The 22,160-nt window shown below is 39.4% G+C and overlaps 1 protein-coding gene across 3 annotated transcripts in view; it reads right to left on the reverse strand.

Moving 5' to 3' along the window:
- CPED1 (cadherin like and PC-esterase domain containing 1) overlaps positions 1–22,160 on the reverse strand; it is a 164,447-nt gene continuing 142,287 nt past the window's right edge. For all 3 annotated transcript variants that reach the window (XM_068402073.1, XM_068402071.1, XM_068402072.1), the window contains 6 exons: positions 20,565–20,701; positions 10,585–10,805; positions 10,221–10,322; positions 9,921–10,008; positions 7,761–7,907; positions 1–2,724 (listed from right to left, as the gene is read on the reverse strand). In XM_068402073.1, the coding sequence (XP_068258174.1) occupies positions 2,497–2,724; positions 7,761–7,907; positions 9,921–10,008; positions 10,221–10,322; positions 10,585–10,805; positions 20,565–20,701 (923 nt within the window). In that variant the 3' untranslated portion in view covers positions 1–2,496. The remainder of the gene's footprint in view (positions 2,725–7,760; positions 7,908–9,920; positions 10,009–10,220; positions 10,323–10,584; positions 10,806–20,564; positions 20,702–22,160) is intronic.

Below are 22,160 nucleotides of genomic sequence, written 5' to 3' on the forward strand. Positions count from 1 at the left end.
AAAATTTCAACTTCATACATTTGAAAAATATTAAGATTTGGAAAACTTTAAGACATCTGGGTGTACAGCACATGTAAACCATTTTGTGGTGAAACGAGAAGTGATGAATTGCACATTTGCCAATATCAGCTACAATATAACAAAGTCAGCTCTTTCATTTTCATCATTATAACTGATGCTTCAGCAACAGGCTTTGATAAAAAAAAAAACAACAAAAACCAAAAACCCAGTTCATGACTTAAAAACATTTGTGTACAGAACAAAAACTGTAACAGCATGTGTATTTAAATGAGTTACAAAAAAAAATCTTAACAGAAGCAGAAGTGTAATACACTTATCATTGATTATCTTAATACCCAAGACATCTGGCTGAATTTTGCATCTAGTGATATTAATGACATGATATTAAATCTCTCAACTTTAAGGTTGTGCAGCAGAGATTATATATTACATAATTAGCATACAATTATATTTCTTACATAATCATATTGCTCAAAACCAAATGCTGATATTTTCAGTATTTATGCACAGTTCCTGACCCATCTTCCATGTAGAGTTCCATGCCAGGGAAAAACCTTACATAGAAATTCAGGGACATTTACTGTGAACACAGCAGCAGCATTTTATAGAGAAACAGAAATATTCACACTGTCTCCCTAAATGTAATCTCATTGTCTAAATTAGGAGCTTCGCCAATATAGTGGAAAGTCTCCTGAATTAAATATGCCAGATCCTCTTTTTGAGGATCCCCTGATCATCTAGGGAAGCCAAACTCCATATTGCAGGACAATTTCCCATCATATTTCCACATACCTTATCTGAAGAAGCAAGAATTCACAATACTTTAGCTGGGGATACAGACTGTGTTGAGTTTAAGGATATTTGGCAAATTCTAAATATAGTGTCATGAATTTCTAGTCCTACATCTATATAGAGCAGCCCCTATGTGTGCCACTAAGGCCAATAAGATAGTGATTATTTCTGTGCTATAATTTGTTTCTTCCCTAACATTTCTTGAGTCTTCCTTCCCCAAAAGGCAGTAGAAGCTAGTGGAGGATTATATATGAAATTGTGAGGGAGGAAGCATGCCACAGAGCTCGGCAGATCCTTCGTTAGACTCGTACTTGCCTGGTTCTGACTCTCTTCTCTAGTGCATGGTGGGAGAGAGTGGTGCCCGAATTGCCAGCTTTGTGACTGGATTAATAAAAATCTATAACTGGATAATTTGTAGGGAGAACAGTCTCAGGGGGCTTTGCACTCTGCCACCATTAACCCATCAGCCAGCTGCTAAGCCTGGACCACCTCTGGTTTCCCATCGGGACACTGCAGCTGCAAATGAATGTGCTGTCGATGTTGTGGCAGGCGATCAGCAGACGGTTCCCCCCTACAGTGGTGAAGCCTTTCCCTGGGATTTCACCCAGACTAGGTTACAAATGTTGGTGATGTAGCTGGGCTACAGCATGAAACTAGTGTTCAGAGAAGGTCTTGTCCCTGCCAAGCACAAGATGCAGGCAGTATGTTATGCTCCAACCACATTGCATCACACGCTTGTCATGACAGATTAAAAACCAGACCCCAAGGTTCTTATGTGTCCTTGCAAATGGGATTTTTCTTCTGTTTGTGGTACTGGCTTCACACATTGGCAAGTATTTTTTAAAAAATCGTAAAAGAAATGACACTTCCATGCAGGAAGAATACTTGCTAGGCTTAGAGGCCAAGGCAGACGCTGAAGCACGTATCTAAGAAGTCTTCCTGCATATGGCCACTCTCCTAAACTGGGACCACAAATAAGGTTATGTTAACATATTCACTATATTTACATATTACATCGAGACAGTTATAATCAGTCTCAAGTCTAAGTAATCCATCTCTATATTAGCTTTAGAACATGCAAAAAATAGAGTAGACATCTGTTCCATCAAAGAAGGGATGTGTTTTCACTAAAAACAGTGGAGTTCAAAACTTAGCATCATCAGTAAAATGCTAATAGACATTTTCACATTGTATAAACCAAATGTCTAAATAGAAAAGGTTTGATATTGAAGGGAACATATCAATGTAAAATAAAACTCTTTAAAACGGAATGTAGCCAGTTTCTAAATACATTCAAATATTACAGTGTCTCTATAAATAGAAAACTAGATGGTGCTGAAGAGCTAAAGCAGTCCTTTCCAAATTGTTCAAGTGTATATATTTCTCCCTCTTTACTATCATTAATACACAGTTGCCTGAGCTACAGCTGTTCTAGCCTTTGGCAAAGGTTCAAGTAACTTCCCCTCTTCTCTCCTTTGCATCCCTCCTTCTTCCATTTTGACACCACAGAGTTGCCAGGGCATATCTTGATTTCATAAAGTTTTAGGAAAAATACCACTTGTCCCGAACTCTGTTGGTGTGTGTGTAGCCAATCAAGGAAGCATTTCATAAATCCACCATGGTCCTTCGAACGTCACTCAGGTAGTGGCACATCTCCAGTCCCAGCGCTTCATCCAAGAGAGGCTATGTGCTGACAAGCTCCCTCTTGCTTGCACAGAGCCTGCTGAGAAGGATTTCAGAATAAACTTGATTTATTGGCCCTCGGACATGATATGGGGACTGAGAATTTGTTACATAGTCCTGCAGTTGTGATAGCTTGCTTTGATTGCCGAAATATTTCCCCAGTGTGTAGTGCCGTGATAACGTCATTGTTATGTGCGGACTTTCTTCAGAGGGATTGGATTTCACCACCTGCAAAAGAAGTGACATATGTGCGTGCTTTCTGCCTGCACCTGGAAGGATACACAGCTGTGTGTACAGAAATGCTGAGACATTCTCCACAAAGCAGGTCCTGATACTCTTACCTTGAGCCGCAAGTTGCTCAGAAACAGTATTTTAGTGGGCCACCTTGTTATGTTACGTACATGAAGTGCAAGATCTTATTCATTTAAGCCTTGAAATCTAAATGTATCGGCCCATTATACTCAGTTGGTTGAGTCTGTAATGCCTTTGTATATTAGACTCTGTTCTTTGTTAGGGACAATTTATCTGAACAACAAAATTAGTACTTAACAGCTTGTCTGTATATTTACCATGGGAAAAAAATAAACTCAGGACAGCCCTGACTTGCAGGAAGGTTTAAATCCTGCTGTGATCCCAAGCACTTGAGGAACACATGCTGTGTTTCAGCTGTGAGCCCTGCAAGAATGCCTCACTCTCAGGTCTTAGTGTAAACCTGGCCCAGCTCCATATTGAGATGAAAACACTCATGTGTCATATTTCTCCAAGAAGGGAGTTACGGTGCAATTTGACATCCCTCTCCCCAGAGCGTCACACTGGCATAACCACAATGTGGTTCAGTAACTTACTGCAGAAGAATGCTCCTCCTTGGACCCCCAAATATGTATGAACCTGTGGTATTATGTTCAATTTGTATGGAATAAACAAATGCCCATGGGACTAATGAGAAAGAAAGTGAAAGGTATGGTTGTCAGGAGCCTAATGACTGAGCGGGTGGTCTCCTGTGAGATGCTGAAGGTCTCGTCTCAGTGAACACACAGTCACAGATGAATAATGAAGCAACTTCAAGAGAGGCAAAACCTCAGAATCTCGCACAGATGCAGGACAGAGGACCCCGGCCCAGGCATCGGCAAATCCAGAGAAAGCAGAACAGGGGCCATGTGTTTAACTTATTTTTAAAAGAGTAAATATATGCTGACTTGATAGCTCTGATGGCCATCAATTTTCCTGCTATATCAATCACAGCAGACACTTGAAAAAGCAGGCTTCATTTATTAATGCATATATTTATGTGGAAGCATATTAGTTTTTTAAAAATATATATTTAGTGTCACTGAACAATCAGAAACAATGTTAATATGTAGTGAAGCTTGTAATAAAAGAAACAACTCATACAAAATTAAATGTGAGTGAAGGAATAAAATGTGCAAAGGCTTGAAAGACTGGGCAGAGGGGCTATGAGGGAGCTGGCTGAACTAAAAAAGACCAGGAATTATCCATGTAGAAAATTAATATATCCTCTGATCAATTTGGTACAGCTAAGCCAAGTGCTGTTATTCGTTTTCATGCAATTACCACAGGTTCATTTTTCTAAATTAGTGCCTTAGATATTAGAACTATTCCAAAATGATGCCACCTTGAACCAGTCACCCAAACTGCATTCCTGTTAGACATAATCTCCCAGGAATGCAATCTAATGTTCATCCAGCAGCCAGACACTGATTAAGATACCAAAATCCAGTGGTTGCTAGTTTCTATGTTGTGACCGTGATTTCATTGCTATTAAATTAGGAAATAAATCTGAATTAAAAAATAGGTTCCATAAAGATCTTTATAACTGCTGACCAATCTCTTCTCCATAAGCATTTGTGAAGAATGAGGTAATTAAAAAATCAGGTTTGCATGTGTGCATAGAACTAGAAGGATGTTTGGGCAGAGAGTACCAGAGTTATGCAAGATTTTTTGTCCCAGACGGATAAAATCCCTTTGTGAGTCCAGATCCCTTGGCAATCTGAACGAAGATTTTAGGGTCTGCAGAGCTACAGATTCCTATGCTATCAGGATGACCCGAGGCCCTCTGAAGTGGGTTGGTGGGAACTCAAATAATTTATCAGGACAATCAGGGGAAATAGCTTTCTGTTTGGCCAGCTAGCGAGAACTAAATGAGAACTGCTGAATGCATTTCATTTCTTGTTTTCTGACTGCACAGAACAGCCAGCCCCCCGTTCCCACACAGCCATGCTTTAGCTCAGATGGCATTTACAGAGGGGTGCTGCCTTCTGGGAGTTTAGGAGGTCACTATTTGAGAGAAAGAAAGTGAAAGTACAAAGCAGTAGATTTAATCCATCTCATCTGGTTTCACAAAACATGAAAAGTGCTGGAGTTTTACACAGTGTTCTTGGCTCCGTCCTTGGAGGCAGAATGCCATTTTCTTAGTGCAAACTGCTTCAGCACCTGATGAAACTCAACTTTCCAGGATGCAGAAATAAACTGATGACAAAACTGTTAAAACTAATGAGGTATCAAAAGCATTCAAGGACTTTCTTTTTGCCTTTTGCAAGGATCAAGTCTGGTTTTTGGAGGCTGATGGATTCTCCTGGGCACATCTACACCTCTTTCAGGCACAATGGCCTCTGAAGGCTCATAAACAACAGCGCCGAGAGCCAAATTCTGCCCTGATCCTCCCCAGAAACACACACTCTGAGTTGAGATTCCTCTGCAGAAGAGCAAGGCTAAATCTGCACATGAGATAATACAAAATGATGGAGGAGTGCATGAAAAATGCTGAGGATAGATCATGCCCTGCTGTTTTCCACCCAGTTCCATACAAAGCATCTGAAATACTTCACTTTGAAGCTCTCCATTTCATGCAAAAGCTCTGTGGAAATGGAGAGCATCAGCAATGAACCATGAAGACACCAGCATCTGGGTTCTGGACAAAAAAGGGTCAATAGAGCCGCCTGGGTGAAATGGAGGGAGGCATTTACTCCACGGGACTATTTATCCATTGAGTAAGTATCTGCTCCGTGACTTACTCCCTCTTTTCCAGCTCCATTTGGACTGAGCTCTGTTCATGCCTCTCTCATGTAATGAGCAGAGTAGATTAAAGGATGGGTTAACTAACCACACCTGCTGTGTTTGGTCCCAAAGAAGGACAGAGGCCATGGCAATAGGCTGAAAACATGTAAGCTTCTGAGGAGCCTGAGGTGGAAACCAGCTGTGAGGTCAGATGGGTCTGATAATGCTCCCAAACCTGTGCTCAGTCCCAGTGAGCCTCATACTGGAACAGAGTCCCAACCAGTGGCAGATAATTATCTCCCCACTCTCTTTTGGGAACATATTTGTTGTCCAGTAGACTGCCTCTGACATTGTATCTCTGTCTGTGATATTTAAGGAGAAAAATCAAAGCCTTATAATTATTAAACTTTTTATTCTGCTTCTTGTAAATGTGACTTCTGTGGCTGAGAGAACTAAATATAATCCACTGGCTACAAGAAAATAGTTGGGCTTGCTATGCTAGTCCTTGGCCAGCAGACACCGCAAGGACACTTCGGAGCCTATGCTTGAATTTTACTATCATCACCACTGACTTTCAGTTTGTTGTTTAAACTTCTCCTAGGTTTAATTAGCCATGGTATATTTTGTTTTCTGGTGTATACTGTGGGTGTCTGGTGAAGGAAACCTTATTTTTAGATCTTGGCTTCTTTTGGATCTTTAAGAAAAATATATCACAACTGTCCTGACATTTTTTCACAGCAAAAATTAGCTCTTCTACTTCATTCCTGGCGTCACGGCCCACCTTTGTACCTGTGAAGCTCTACAGATCTTCTGTGCTAACCTTGCACACGTCCAGGTCCTGGGAACAGGCTTGGCCAAGAGTGAGGCTTCCAGAAAAATGGGCATGACTTGGCAAAATAAGCAAAGGGGTTTTATCCTTCTCTTGAGAGATTTAGAAAACATTTGGTGGTCTCTCTTATTTGAAGTAATTTGTTTTGACAGAAAACAAATTCCTAAATTCATGCTGGAAAAATGCTAGCATTTCACTTGTGTGGGTGACAGTCTTTTTAAATATTTATACACTTTTGATAACTCTAATAAAAAAAGTTCTAGGATTCTCTCCATAAGAACTAACTTGTGGAGTTCTGTCTTCTAAACGGCACATCAAATCACTTGTGTCATTATTCTAGTCACTAACCAAACTCCTGAGATTTCTTCCAACCAGTGTATTCTTACTGGCTCAAAGCCCCCAGTTGACTGTGAAACACCATAAATTCGTTAACTCTCAGTTTCAAAGACACATCTTTCGTTGCATCATTTTTTTCCTTCAGTTTTATCTTTTCAGTAATAATTTCTTCTCATTCCCTCCTTTGCCGACAGGGAAGAGCACTCACTATAAAAAGACATACCACATACTCAAAATACATCTTAAAGGAAACCAGAAAAACTTTAAATATCTTGTTTTTCAAACTCTTTACTTTCACTGGTTTGGCAGCTCCTGGGCTCATTTTTTGCCTAGGTATAATAATGTGTTTGCTTATTTGTTTTTGATTTAATCCATAAACTCCTGTCATTTGCAATATGTTGTGAGGATTCCTTGCCAGAACTTAGAATGAATGGAAGAATATGTACTCAATTGCCCTACTCATATATTTTTCCACGTCCCTGTTTCACCGTCCAGCAGCTATAAAACAGAATACAGAATTTCTATAGATTTCAGACAAAAAAGAAAACAGAACTATGGGCACGAGTGAGAACAAGCGACTTATACTTCTGGTTGTCTAGTCAGTCACTATAACTATCCCAGATAACTCTTTCTCAGACATATGAAAACAGATATACAGCAGTGAGATTGGTCTTTCAATTTTAAGATCCATTTTAAATGTACCTATGGTTTGATGGGACTGAGTCCACACAGAAGATAAACTGAGTCCGTGCAGAAGCAGTAGGCACATATAGCGCATTGCAAATAATACAAGAACCTGGAGACGGTGCAACATCCTTTTATATGGGTTACCTTTGCAGAAGAGCGTGCTTGGTTTTATTTCAAGGAATCACCACTACAGCAGTTCAGCCCGTCCTCAGGCGGTGTTGCACTCTGAGCAGCGAGGGACAAGCGTTGTCGTTCAAACTTCTGTCTCCGCAGTTTTTATTTAGGCCTAACTTTGAGTCACGGATCCAAACCTCATTGCATACCTTTTTGTTTCTAAGCACCTGACAGTTAAAATCTCTCTTAAACACCTGGGAACGATATGAGTGTAAACTATTACCTCATGGAAATGGCAGCCACACTTCCCTTGCAGGAATTCTTTGTAACGTCCCATGGTGATGACAAAGGTGTCAACAACTTCATAGCCGAAATTTTTTGCTGTATCCAGAATAAGCAAGTTTTCATTCCACAAGTTTTGCACTTCTGCCTGCATTCCAGATAAAATATTGCAATGTCTTGTCAGAAGGACTGTTTAAGGGTTATTTTATTCTGCCACTGAAATGAACAGCAAAACTGCATTTTGAGTAAAGAAATTACATTATACTCCAGACATGAATTACTATCAATTCACTCTTGAAAGTAGCTGTTACTCCAAGACTATTGTAGGTTTTTGCAAAAATTTCTTAGAATGGATTTAGCAGCACAAAAACAGTTACAAGAAAATCTGAAAAATTTTCCAGTAATTACACAACAAATCACGTTGATTTCAAAAAGATCTAAACTAAAAATCGACTAGCAGTAACTATACTTATTTTTCAATAGTTGTGCAACTTCCTTCATAGAAAGAATTCAATGTTGTTTAAAATATAATTACTGGGTAACTGTTTTGAATATATACTTAGCTAATATGAGGTATAATTCAGAAAAAATTCCTATTATAAAGTTGTCTGTAAAAAATGGTGAAATTGTTCCTGTAAAAGAAAAATTCAGCTTCAAATCAAAGTCATTGAGACTGTTACTTAAAAAGGAGTATAGGGCCATGGGTATCCTAGAAATGGTTACAGTGAAGAACAGATTGTTATTTCTCAAGATACTGAAGGAAGGCCAGGAATAGAAAAAATGTTAGCCATAAATTTGTCAAGGCGGTGGATTTGTCACTGAAGACAGAAGGCCTTTGAGAGTAGTTGGGGTAATCCAGAAGTCCAGAGCACCCAAACCACATGGGTAATTTGGCATATGATTCTGATATTGAAAGGGAAAAGAATGTTGGTTATGCACTGTAGTTGACTTTTGGAGTTTTATAAGCTACCGGATGAGAAACAGAAAAAGGCAGTCCCGGGAAGCCTTTAATACTGTTTCTGTCCTTGTCTCACCTACCTTTGGCCAAAGTTCTGCTTCTTCCTTGTAGGACTGAACTCCCCTGAAAGCTAAGGCAGGACCTAGGACAACGTTTCTTCACGTTGAGTCCAACAATTTCCCTACTGTATCCTAATGGGATCATCTATATAAATTAAGGTAATGGTTGGAATCAATAAAAAGACATTCAGTAGAGGCAAGGCAGATAGTACTAACTTAGAAAGAAATAATGGGCAAAATCTGACAGGGCAGTCTCCGTAGCAGAAAGAGGAGTCAGAGTAACAGTAAGTCACACACTAAACACAGCAGTGTGTTACGGTTGCAAAAAGACGTGGGTGCCAGTCCCCAGTGTGATAGGAGTGCTGTACGTAAACTATGAAAGCTAATGATTTTCTCTTTTCATCACCTGTGAATAGCTGGAGTGTTACACGCAGTGCTGGTAGGCATCATTTACTCCGCTCTGCCCTCCAGAGCTTCCCAGCCCCGTCTCATCCAGGGGTTTTATATGTGTTCAATAGAGAACCACCGTCCCAATTGTAAATAAAAGTATTGAATTGTATGAGTTAGTTACACAGCACATTGAAATGAGCCCGTCTGTTACTCTGAGAGTCTTGGACGTGATTTAAACTGACTGGAACACCCGATTGACATACAAATAACAGGCTAGATTCACTGGTACATTCCAGCTGCTCTGTAATGTTCTGGCTTCATAGATTGGTTCAGATAGATTCATGGTGAGCCACACAATGAAGCCAGACCAGTGAATCTGATCCAGCAGTAACCATGGAGGAAGCCTGGGAAGGGCCTGTGCTTGATGTGGTATGAGGAGCAATCTGCCTGTCCCCAGCTCGATTTCTCAAGTTTGGCAGCACGCTTAATATCAGAGATAATTCTGGTTCCGGGGACGTCTGACTCAGTGCGGCATCTTGAACAGTGCTCTGATTGTGGCGGAATCCATGAAATAAGGCGAATAGGTTTGAATCCACATCAGCAAGTCATATGAACAAATACAAGCATTATTCTTTCTTTGATCTACTTAAAGCTTGCTCAGCAGAGGTTGTAACATATTTTGACCAGACAGCAAAATTATTGCTGGAATGACAAGTCTTCCATGAAAATGCACTCTAAATATACTGTAGCTTACCTGTGATAGAGAATGTATTCCATCCACTGGGAGGTGAAAACCCATCCCTATGGATTTTATAATTACCAGGATATTTGATAGATTTTCCCTGTTTGGTAAATTTAAAAAAAAAAAAAAAAAAAGAATGATACACATTTCACTTAACAGACACATCAAAAGAAACTTCATATTTATTTTTTCAAAGTCAGGTAAGTGCACATCCATGAGAAAACAAATGAAATGTTTGTACTTAAAATTTTTGGTTGTTTCTCATGGTTTATCATATCAAGACTTGGAATAACACCAAACACATAACATTACCTGTTCAACACCTTTTGGATAATTTGAAGGTGATTGGAATTAAGCCACTGAACGCCACCTACAATTAATACGGTCTGATCTGTGTTCTCCAGGGGACGTGATCTGAAACCCATAAAGGAAAAACAACACATGTTGCCTTAAAACAGATGGCAAACATTTTAACTGCATTGCACTGCACTTCAGTGAACTGTATCTGGCATCCTGATCAGAAGCCTGATGTCATTTTCTACTGTTTTTCGACCACACAGTGAGGTCTGCACACATTATGTTTAATTGTTTACTGACTTTAATTGTAAAATGTGTTAAACACATTTGTGAACAGAATGAGAATACAAATAAGCCAGCAATAGAGTTTGTACGGTACCTCTGCAGCAGTTGTTCTAGTGCTTTTTCAAAAGTCGGTCTCTGGTTTGTGTTCATCCAAAACTGGGGGTAGTAGGAGTAACTGATAAATGTTTTCCCCTCATTGATATTATGATAACATTTAACACCATGAGTCTTTTGCCATTCCTGAAGAGTCTTATTCACTCTTTCTATTAGATAGTACATCATCCCTCTGTTAGTTGAGTCACCTATAAAAAGAATCTTTGGATGGAAAAAAAGATATGACTGACTTAGCAGTTGTACACTCCAAAAACCAAAAGCTACAAAAAGAATACAACTAGTCTGGAGGTTTTTAAACCCTTCTCATAATGTTCAAGAAATATCTCTGTGAGCTGCCAGCCCTGACATCTCAATACTAAAGTTGTCCTTTAACAAAATCTGTGTGATCTGATTAACAAAAGGCTATATTATGAGTCTCAAAGATGGCTATAGCTGCACAGTTAGTCCTGCATTTTTCATCCTTGTTGATAATTTCTTTTTCTTAAGTTTATATTTACTTCCAATTGCTAGTACAGAACCTCTTGTGATTGCTTGCAGCTTCCTGCTCTCGTTCCTCCAGTTTTTCATGTGGTTTGTTCCTACATAGCACATCTTGGTTAATGTCTGTCTTCCATAAATGTGATTCATTAGAATTTACACCAAAGTAATGCACACACACACATCAATAAATGCAGCTGCTGCCTTATTCATAGAGAGATGGTCTTTCTGCCATTTCAGAGCTGGGAAAAAGGAGGGGGGGGGTTATTTTGGTGGCAGATTTTCTGAATAGAGTCCTGGCATGTGTGAGGTGACCACCGGGAAACATTGTGGCCTGAAGGGAGTTAGAAGTGCCATCAGGATGATGGAGGTACTTCAAGTATCAGCAGTCTTCGCTGGACTACTCTGAACTTGCAAATGAATGAAGAAGTCAAATTTGGGCTTGCTCCTACTCATTCTGTAGACTCCCCTGACAAATCAACATCTCTGTATGTTGGCATCAGAGAACCTAATGTGTGGGGTTTTTAATGTAATTGTCCTGGTTTTAGTGGATAGGACTAACATTTCTTCCTGATGAAGAGAACATGTAAGCCATGACAAGAGTCCGAAGGGGAAGAGAACCCAGGTTCACTGTGTTTTGCCAATGAAACTGTGTGCGTAATCAGTTATTACCACAGTCACCTCAGCCAGAAATCCACATAGAAGAGCAAAAATGTAAAACTGGGAGTCAGAAACCCAGTTTTAGTCATAACACTGTAACAGCCCTGTTCTCTGCACAGCAGTATGTAACTTCTTCTACCTCCTCTGGCACTCAGGGTAGTTGGCATCCTGTAAATTCAGTTTTTGTTGTTTGGGTTTTTTTAATTTGATTTGGGGTTTGATGCTTTACCACTTCCACCTTGAATATGCAAATAAAATTCAGACTGCACAAGATTACATGTTTAAGAATACATTTCCAAAGATTCTCTTAGAGATTTTATGTGGTGACAGCATCTTGGACTTCTTTCGTCTGATACTTCTCTATTTATCTGTTCCCTTCAGGAATGTCACAGTTTTAGGAACTGATTCCCACTATGAATCTATTGAGAGTAAAAATAAGTATCAATGATGGTTCCCACAGAACAGAGGCAGTTTCAGATGAACATACCCTGATCTGGTGGCAAGGCCAAGAATGGGCATGACAATGACTTGAACTTCCCATGCCTTGCCTGTTGTGGGCTGCAGAGAAGCCCTTGACAGATTATTTATGGTAGCAAACAAGTTAAAACAAGCACTGAGCATATGTAGACTTCCTGTCCTGGACCTCTCAAAGCTGCTTCATAGAGTAAATTCTTAAACAGCTGCTATTCATGCTTGGACTGAACAAGCTCTTCTCTCACATGCAAGGGGATTTCCAAATGTTTTCACATTGTGTCAGAAGAAACCCTTTAAACCAAGCATGACATGACTCAGAGAAGTCAAGCATCCTTCGATCCTTGGAAGGACTGATCGGATATTCTCTCTTTCCCCTCCCTGACAGACACAAACATACACACCATTATTTACGGTTAGGGAGACAGTCCACACTTACAATATGTCCTAATTCTAAAGTAGGTTAACTTGAGGTTTTAAACAATTCTTTTAACTCGCAAAATCTCTTAGTCTCTCCAGTCTGTCTATATCCATGTCTCTCTAATCTCCATTTCATAAGTCCATCACTGTGGTATCTAGATGTATATCTATTTAAAAAACAGTTCTCAGATATTAGCAGGCAAGGATATCATTAACTTGCAATGTGGGTGAGAACGTTTCTATAAAAACACAGAACATCATTAGCAGAATAACAAACAGGCTTTACCAGGTTACACACATAGAGCAGTGGGTAGAACATGCTAGATTGTTTTTCTTCTGCTTCTAATAACATAAAATACCATTTTATTATCACTGCCTATGGGGATTTCTAATTGCAAAAGAGCGTATTCAGCTATAAATTACACTGATATGGTAGATGTGACATTTTTATCTCAGTCTTCATTCTACTGTGACTAAGATTCTGATAGATATTTTCTCCTTCTAACTGTATTTGGTCTAATCTCATCTGCTGCTGAATTCAAATAGCAGAACAACACCCTTCATGGAAAAAAAAGGAGAGAACCATGGCCAAGGCCAATGAACTTGATGCACAGATGTCGTGTTTTGCCAACACTGTGTATTCTCTAGCAATTTAAGTGTGAAATGTCATTCTAAATACTTCCAAAGTCTTAAACGTAGCAGAGCATCAAAGACTGAGATTGATTCATCAGCCTCTTTCCCATTTTTTCATTATGTCAAAATTAGAGCATTCCCCCTGCCCACACACACACTAAATTTACACTATTAAATACTTCAGTATTGTAAGGCTTTACAATTTCTACACCTGCACACGCACACACATATAAGCAGTGAGTCCATGAGTGAGTTTTCAAGTCTGCCCTGGGGTACACAGCTGGCCAGGTCTGCAGATGGTAGGGCACTGTGTACAGTAATTTAGAAAAACAGTACCAGGAGAGATAAGTAAGGTACAATCACGTCCTAAAGTGGCAGTTCTAGTCTGTAAACGCCATGATGCTGGGCACCATATGAAAATATCTGGTAGGCTTTAGAATAGTACTGTTGTTGTCCTGATGTTCTGAGAACATGAAGGGAGTGACGGGAGTCAGAGTAGATTCCTTTAGAGTATAATTGGATGAAATAGATAACTGTTAGGTCCCAGACATACTTCTTCAAATACTATGACAAGACTGATGAGACTGCACATAGACTATCTCTGAAGGAGTAAGTTCTGAGTCTCAGAACATCTCCATTTCCACTCTTAAGTGAGCTTGTTGTGAAGAGGTAAAGCAGGAGGTCAGGAAATAGATAAGATCAGACAGCTAATGCTATAGAGTGTCTGGTTGCCCATCTGGGAATGTACTTATTCCTAGGAGAAGGTGTGTCTGAGCAGGATGAGTCAGGACTGAGACAGATGGCAACATCACATTGTTGAGGAATACAGGTTGTTTCACTAGCTAAATGAACCTGAATCCTCAGGAACAAGTGTGCTAAGAAAATAGTTAAGACTTGATGTAAGTGGGGAAGAGAGAAATGAGCCAAAGTGGATTTGTAGTTGTACAGAAAACCAGTGTAGGTTATCCTGAAAGATGTCAGTCAATTATAGCAACTGTATTAGCTTTCAGTCAAGAAGTCTTTGACTGTTAAGTAGGTATGAGCCATACCTGGACTGTATCACTGGAATCATGCAAATCTGTTTAACTCCAGCTACTGCTTTCACAGTGAAATCACAGCATTGTTGAAAGGTATGTCATTAAAACTAGGACTGCAACATGTGAAACCTATGGTCCCTGTCCTCTAGCCCTGATGGAGGGCTCTGAAGTCTGTTTGCAGTAGTCACAGAAGGGTATCAGCAGTCACACTCTGAACACTACACATGCTGGGATTTTGAAGTACATGCTCTCCCATAAGTGCAGAGAAGATCTCAAATAGAAAGATGGGTTGCATTCCTTGTAATCCAATGCATCCCAGGCTGGTGGATGCATATCACATCAGCAGCAAACCTGCACACACAGAGCATCCAACAATCTGCTGCTAACTGTTGGTCCCACCATGCTGTGAGACGTGTAAATCCTAGAAAAACAGACAAATTCTTCTTTTCTTCTCCCTAAAAAAAATCCAGGTAGAAGAAAAGAACATTTGTAGGGAATCCTACCTGCAAAGTAGCTTTTCAAATTGCCCTTGTGCAGAGATGGTTAAGCACATTTCGTTATGGTATGCAGACCCTCAGAAAGCATCTTTCAAAGCACCCACCTTTTGCAAGTCAGTTTCATTTACAGAAAATGCTTGGAAGACACAAAGGCTAAAGTAAGTGGTGTATAGCCCCAGGAAGAAAACTTATGTCCTTCAACTAAGCCGAGAGCTTAAATGAACTAGAATAATTATTCGATGTAATTGAAAGCATGGTAGCCATGGCCACATTTATTTCTATACAGTTGTGTGAACTTACTATAGTTGTGCATGCCATATAGTATTTAACATGATTTGAACCAGGGGCTCTGGGGATGATTCTGTATTTAGCTTTATGACAATAATGAGCAAAATGATGGCTTGAGTGTGTAGAATGTGCCATATCTTATTTTCTTTACAGTCTGGCACAAGACTTAGTCATGTACTGTTCAGGTCAATTTGAGATTTGTCTGCAGGATGACTAGAGGATCAGACATACATAGGGCTGTAATTTTACCAGACAAAGAACAACACTTTCATGCAGACAGATGTTTTCAGTGTCTTCTGTTGCAACTGTTTTGTGTGAAACATTCCATTATAGCTTACAGGTTTTAAAAGATTGCGTAAGCATAGTGGAATTCACTTCTTAACCAGACCTATCATTATAAATTAACTACACTTAGGAAATTTAAACACCTGTAAGTCCAAAACACTACTTAACTCTAAAATATTATTAAGAAATTATAATTTAAAATTCCTGTTTTAACAGCTGAATTTTAAGTACTCCAGCAAATACTGCCTTTTCATATTTCCTGTTCTTAATTACACATGACTCAATGGTACTTTATTATAAGACTAAACTCTGAGTAATATTTCTCAATGATAAACAAAATACATATCCCCCTGCTATTGAGGCCAGCTTTCTATATGCTACTAATTGGATAAATAATTACCTGTTAGAATCCCTTTTCCTTCACTCATTTTTTAAAATTCTTGTACAAAAATCAAAGCGTCATGTCTTAATAGAATTGTGTAAATCTTACAGCAAAAACTCATTAACCACAGTTACAGAGGATTTTGTTGAGCCAATATAATACAGATATAATATTTTTATTTCTTTGATTCAGTTGGGTCACACTTTGATTTGCACTTGGGTCACAACAACCCCATGCAATGCTACAGGCTTGGGAAAGAGTGGCTGAAAAGCTGCCTTGTGTAAAAGGACCTGGGGGTGTTCATCGATAGCCGGCTGAATATGAGCCAGCAGTGTGCCCAGGTGTCCAAGAAGGCCAACAGCATTCTGGCTTGTATCAGAAATAGTGTGTCCAGCAGGACTAGGGAAGTGATTGTCTGTGTTCAGCACTGGTGAGGCTGCACCTCGAATACTGTGTTCAGTTTGGGCCCCTCACTACAAGAAAGACATTGAGGTGCTGGAGAGAGTCCAAAGAAGGGCAACAAAGTTGGTGAGGGGTCTAGAGCACAAGTCTGATGAGGAGCGGCTGAGGGAACTGGGGTCGTTTAGTCTGAAGAAAAGGAGGCTCAGAGGAGACTTTATCGCTCTCTACAACTACCTGAAAAGAGGTAGTAGCGAGGTGGGTGTCAGTCTCTTCTCCCAAGTAACAAGTGATAGGATGAGAGGAAACGGCCTCAAGTTGTGCCAGGGCAGGTTTAGATTGGATATTAGGAAAAATTTCCTCACCGAAAGGGTTGTCAGGCATTTGAACAGGCTGCCCAGGGAAGTGGTGGAGTCACCATCCCTGGAGGTGTTTAAAAGATGTGTAGATGTGGTGCTTAGGGACATAGTTTAGTGGTGGGCTTGGCAGTGCTAGGTTAATGGTTGGACTTGATGATCTTAAAGGTCCTTTCCAACCAAAATGATTCTATGATTCTAATTAGGACACACATGTGAAATTCCCTAAGAACAACACAGCCTACATTTGTTACCCTTAGTTTAAATGGAGGAGAAAAGTGGACTGAATGAAAATCTACTCAGTCAGAATCATGTTAGCCTCAGCACTTCAAAATTTTCCTGTTTTCTATGTCTGAAATGCAGACATATGACTGACTAGTCTTGCTAACACATCATAAACCAAAATAAGGCCTCATAAACATTTTTGTGGATGTATATCCTCTCTCATGTCTCCACCAATCTGCATGTTATTGTTTCACTACAGGTGGTCTTAGGTTTTCATGAAACAGAGACAACTTAGCTCAAACAAAGTTTTATATGCACACAAATTAAAATAGCAGTTAATGATGATGAGAAATCAATTGGAAGACACAGCCAGGGAAAATGAATTTCTGTTACAGAGAAAGGAGATGATAGTTTTAGAGATGAGCTCTGAAAAACAAATCAATTTTAATATAAGACATGAAAGCAGCCTGGAGTTAGAAAACAAATTAGAAAGCATTTTTGAAGGCTTATTTATGATGTAGATAGGAAAGAAGTGCTCTGTTTGGGTGACCATAAACATATTTCAGAAACATTGACAAATGCATAAAAGAAACTAATGAGCAAGAGACGTAGCTGAAGGCTGCATTTTACTGTTGTTTTATGAAACATGGGAAAACCAGAACGACTGCACTTAAACATGCAGTTGGTCTTACATGTGCTGCATTTCAGCCAAGAAGAGCATTCACTGTACATCTTATTTCATCAGTTGCTGCAGTGCACTCAGACCAGGGACACAGCACAGAAGTGTTTAACTCATTACATGCTTCCCTTCACATTCATCAGAAGTAGAAAGACAAGTAGGCTTTTTTTTATTTATATTTTTTTTGCATATAAAACTAGTAAAGTATAAGAAAACAGCCTGTAGTTATCATAGTTGGAATTTGGCAGTGGCATAGCAATTAACACCTCCTACTTAAAAGAAAAGACGTAATCACAGACACGTTAATAATGTTTTATCATGACATTTTAACCTAAGAAGTAAAGCCAGCAGCTCAGAATCCTGAAACCAAATTATTTTTTTCAGGACAAAAATCAGAGACTTCAGTCTAGTGAATCACAAATGCCACTACTTGCTTTACCTTTGATTCCTGGTCATATCTTGCATGACTGAACTTTTTATGATGGGTTTTTAAGAAGAGAAATTCAGTCACAGACGGCTGTTAATGTTTTGATGGAAGGTGTGACATCATTTGTCCCAATGATGCTGTAGACATACCTATCTCTGCTTTCCTGAGGAAAGATTGGTTTTGTTGCCTTAGTTCAAACAAACTTTGAGCAACAATTCAGATTCTGTGTGATCTGCAAGTAAGAAAATGGGGCTGGGGTTGGGAGAGCTCATGGTTACTTCCAGTTCTGATAGAACGATTTTGCGTCTGATGCTGCAAAATGCAGATCATTATACATGACTCCTTTGTAAAGGATTTTGAACTCCAGAGACCAAAGTTACAAAAGCTGAATATACTAAGTGTGGTGGCATACTACAAATCCCCAGAATGCAGGGGCATAGAGGTTAATTGAGTACATTTTGAGAAGTGATACATGAGTGAGCTGTTGTTCTTAATGAACTTCAGCATATGACAATATAAATCAAACAGCATTCTAGATCATCTCAGTGTCCTCACTTGGGTTGATGATTTTTGCCCTTATGGTTTGCATTCATGCTCTTTTTGCAATCTGCTCACATTTCCAGTGTTGAAACCTTCTGCTTATTCTACTACAGAACTATGATGTCATTATTTTGGGTAGAAGTCAGTGATCTCTGTAGCGCTTACAGACAAGGTATATAATGGTTTTAAATGAATATAAAAAATAGGAAATATAAATATTTATAGATGGTTACCAAAATCTCTTGTGTAATAAAAATGTATTTGTTCACAAAAATCATATCTCTCTATTCCATAGCTCCCTTATAAAAGATCCAGATTGCTTAAACATATATAATAGCATATATTACAACTAACAGGCAAAAGTCTCTTTCAGTGACAACCAGAAAAAAAATACTTTTTCTATTACATTGCTTAGACTGTGTAAAGTAATTCTAAAGTTTGCCTTAATCACAGACAGAATCATGACTTTATCATCCAAGCTGAGGGCCATTTTTACTCATCTAACTTAGGTTTGAAGAAAAACTCTCTTAGTTCTTAAGTTCTATCGACACAAGGGGGCTGGTCCAGGCTCTACATTTATTTATACGGTGAAAGAAGAAAAAAAGCTATTGTGAAATGTCACACAAATTTAAAAACACTGCAAAGTGATGACAAAAATAACATCAGAGGGAAAGATATAGGAGAAATATACCAAAAGGGGGACATGCATTAGAGTTATGACTTTAAAAGAATAAACCAGTTAAATGGACATCTATGCAAAGGTAAAAGGAGTGATCCAGCAGATTTCTACAGAGCAGTGAATGTTATCAGACAATGACGGAAGACTTTTGCAAAAGATGTAGAATGGGGAACAAGTACAATTAGTCTCACAGAGATTTTTCTTGAAGGGTGTTAATGTAGATCATATAGGATCTGGCTCTCATCTGACACTAGAATAGATCAGTGACCTCAGAGAGTCATATCATAGATGAATTTTCATTAAAAAATCAAGCTAACAAACATTCATTTCAGATACTTGGTTTTGATGGACCCTTAACAAACGTTGTCTTGTTTTTCACACTGGTGAATGTGAGTGGTCAAATTCAGGAGGTGGGAATGTCAGCACAATTCTCCCAGCAATACCCTGGCAATCCACTTCCGTAGTGGCGCATTGTTCCTCTGCTGTCCTTCAGTTGCCTGACAAAAGGGTGTTTGCTTGTTGAAGCAGCCCATTGTCTATGGAAATTAAAGACCAAAGCAAAGCTATCAAATTCTTCTATATTTTTTTGCTGTGGTTAATCCAGAAGTGCTTGCTTTGTACATGAGGAACAAATCAAGCTTCTCCTCTGTCATATAAACCTGTGTTTTTTTAGAAAAATATGTTAGGAGAAACCCACAGCTCTATAGTAATAGAGAAAACCACAGGCAGAAATAAAGCCAAAAGGCAATGAAGGACTTTGTGCAGGACAAGAAATGACCAGAAAAGAGGAGGAAATGTTAACTGAAAGACTGCTATTTTTGTATTTGTCTGTATAGAAATGCTCTCGGATTTTATCAAAACGCCACTTTTAGTTACTATTTTCTTACCTAGACAACACACTATAAAAGTCTTTATAACAATTAATTACTTACTTTCTGGATACTTGTATCCTCAGTAAGGTACCTGAGCCTCAGATCAGAGCTCTCTCAACAGTTTTACAGTCATAGCATGCTTATTAAGGACACCTTGTATTTCCAAGCAATCACTTTAGAAGCTTCACTACAAGAAAAGAATGGGCGAGAAGACTTGGTAAGATTAGTGTGCACAAGCAATGCCATGCATTAGGTATGCAGCAGAAGAAACCCAGCTTGCATGTCGAGTGTGAGACAAACTGTGACAACAATGCAAATCCATCCTCCATTTACAGTCCTTATATACTCACTGCAGGTCTAACTGGTAACCACGTACACTGTAGGTCTTAAAACTCCACTGGTGTGACCTAAACTCTATGCGAAATGGCAGCAGACAACTGTGACTGCATATGAGGCTAAATTATGGATGACGGTTGGTTTTTGTCCCTGTGGATTTTCCATCTGAATCTTTTCCCAATTATAATAAAAAGAGATTTTTTCTTACAGATCATTCATAAAATTGTTTTTAAGGCTTCAGAACATTAAATATGCAGGTGAATAAAACCAAAATAAAATGTAAAATCTGTTACATACCCTTCTGCCCTCCACACAGCGCTGGACCTCAGGCTTGGCTAGCACAGAGTATTGGCAGCCATGGGGCTGCCACGTTATTTCTCTCCAGTCACAGGTCCTGTTGTCAGAGCAGCTGAGGCAAGGGACAATCCACTGCCCTGGAAAACAGTAACAGAATGTCAGCACCTCCTCTGTATTTTTGTGAGTAGCCTTATTATACAGCAAATGAGATTTTCTTTTACTATTTTGTTTTAGGAGTTTTCCCTAAATTAAATGCCCTCCAACCCTTTGAAGAGACTATTTCCTTCCTCTGTGTTATGCCCTTTTCATTTAGCAAGGATGGGAGTTTTTCCTTTCCATGAAAGAGCTGCAAATGCTGAAATTTGATAGTTGTGTGTGGGTTCATTTCTCAGTTCACGTTGCCTTTCTTGTAGCAGCTTGTCCTTTCTCCACAGAAGGTATATGAGAAACGGAAAGGGAGTGTGGAGGCTGAATGGGAAGAGAAAAATATTCACATCCAGAAGTGTCTAAAGACAAGATTCATTCTCCTATACCACTAAACATCTAAAAGGTGGGAGGTTGATTGAAGCTAGGTTTTGAGAGGCCCCTGATAGAAAAATGAATCTAAGATTTTACAGATAATGTACAGATAATGAGAGGATGACTTTCCCTCAGAAATACTAATTTCTTTAATTTGTGAGAGTTCAGAGAACCATCCCATACTACACATATACGTTTCAGAAGGTGACAGTAAGGTGAGATGAACAACCTATGTGATTTATTAGAGCCCAATCCCTATTTTCAAAAATGATTTTACAGATTAGGGCCATAAAGTGACATTACAAAAATTCAGTGGGTTTTAAGCATCTCTTACCTAAAAAGCTGAATGATTTTGTTATTTTGTTAATTTCCAAAATCTTACTGGAAGTCAGAGGTATTTAGCTTCTGAAAGAAGACAGAAAACTTTCGAGTTGCCTTTATATTCAGATCAAGAGACGAAACACTTTTCTCACCCATACAAGTGCATTGTCCTGACAATATCTCCCAGTGTCTGTGTAGCTCTGCCAGCAAAACCTGCTTTTGCCTCTGATTAAAGGCATTTTACACCAGGAAAAGCGCAGAGGCCCCCAGGTCCTTGTGTCAATGCTCTCAGGCCTTGCTAGCACAGCCGGGTTTCTCATTGCAGCCCAGCAAACAGCTCTGAAAGCAAATGTTTGCAGAGTTGATCTGGCCTTGGAGTTTGTGACTGCCACTACTACTGAGCAGCAGCTCAGCAGCCAGCCGGGTGTGCTTCGCTGTGTGTGATAGATTGCTGCTGCACAAGAAGTCACAGCAAAAAAACAAGGCTGCCTATCGACATTTATCAGGCCAGGGACTGAGTGGGAGGCTGAGTGAAGCAACCCTGCAAGATCTCAGCAGCCTTGGGAGAGACAGCTGCTACCTCAGGAGCAAGGGAACGCCCAGGGAGGCAGCCTGGCTTACACTGAGCAAAAGTCCTAAACGGATATGTTGTGGTAAGTAGCAGGGGGAATTATCTTAGCAGATAAAAAAGTCCTTCTAAATAAACCCATCAAGAATTGTTTGTACAGGAGCCTGCGCTGGTACATCTAAGGGTGG

Source organism: Nyctibius grandis, chromosome 5 (assembly GCF_013368605.1).
Source record: "Nyctibius grandis isolate bNycGra1 chromosome 5, bNycGra1.pri, whole genome shotgun sequence".
NCBI lineage: Eukaryota > Metazoa > Chordata > Aves > Nyctibiiformes > Nyctibiidae > Nyctibius > Nyctibius grandis.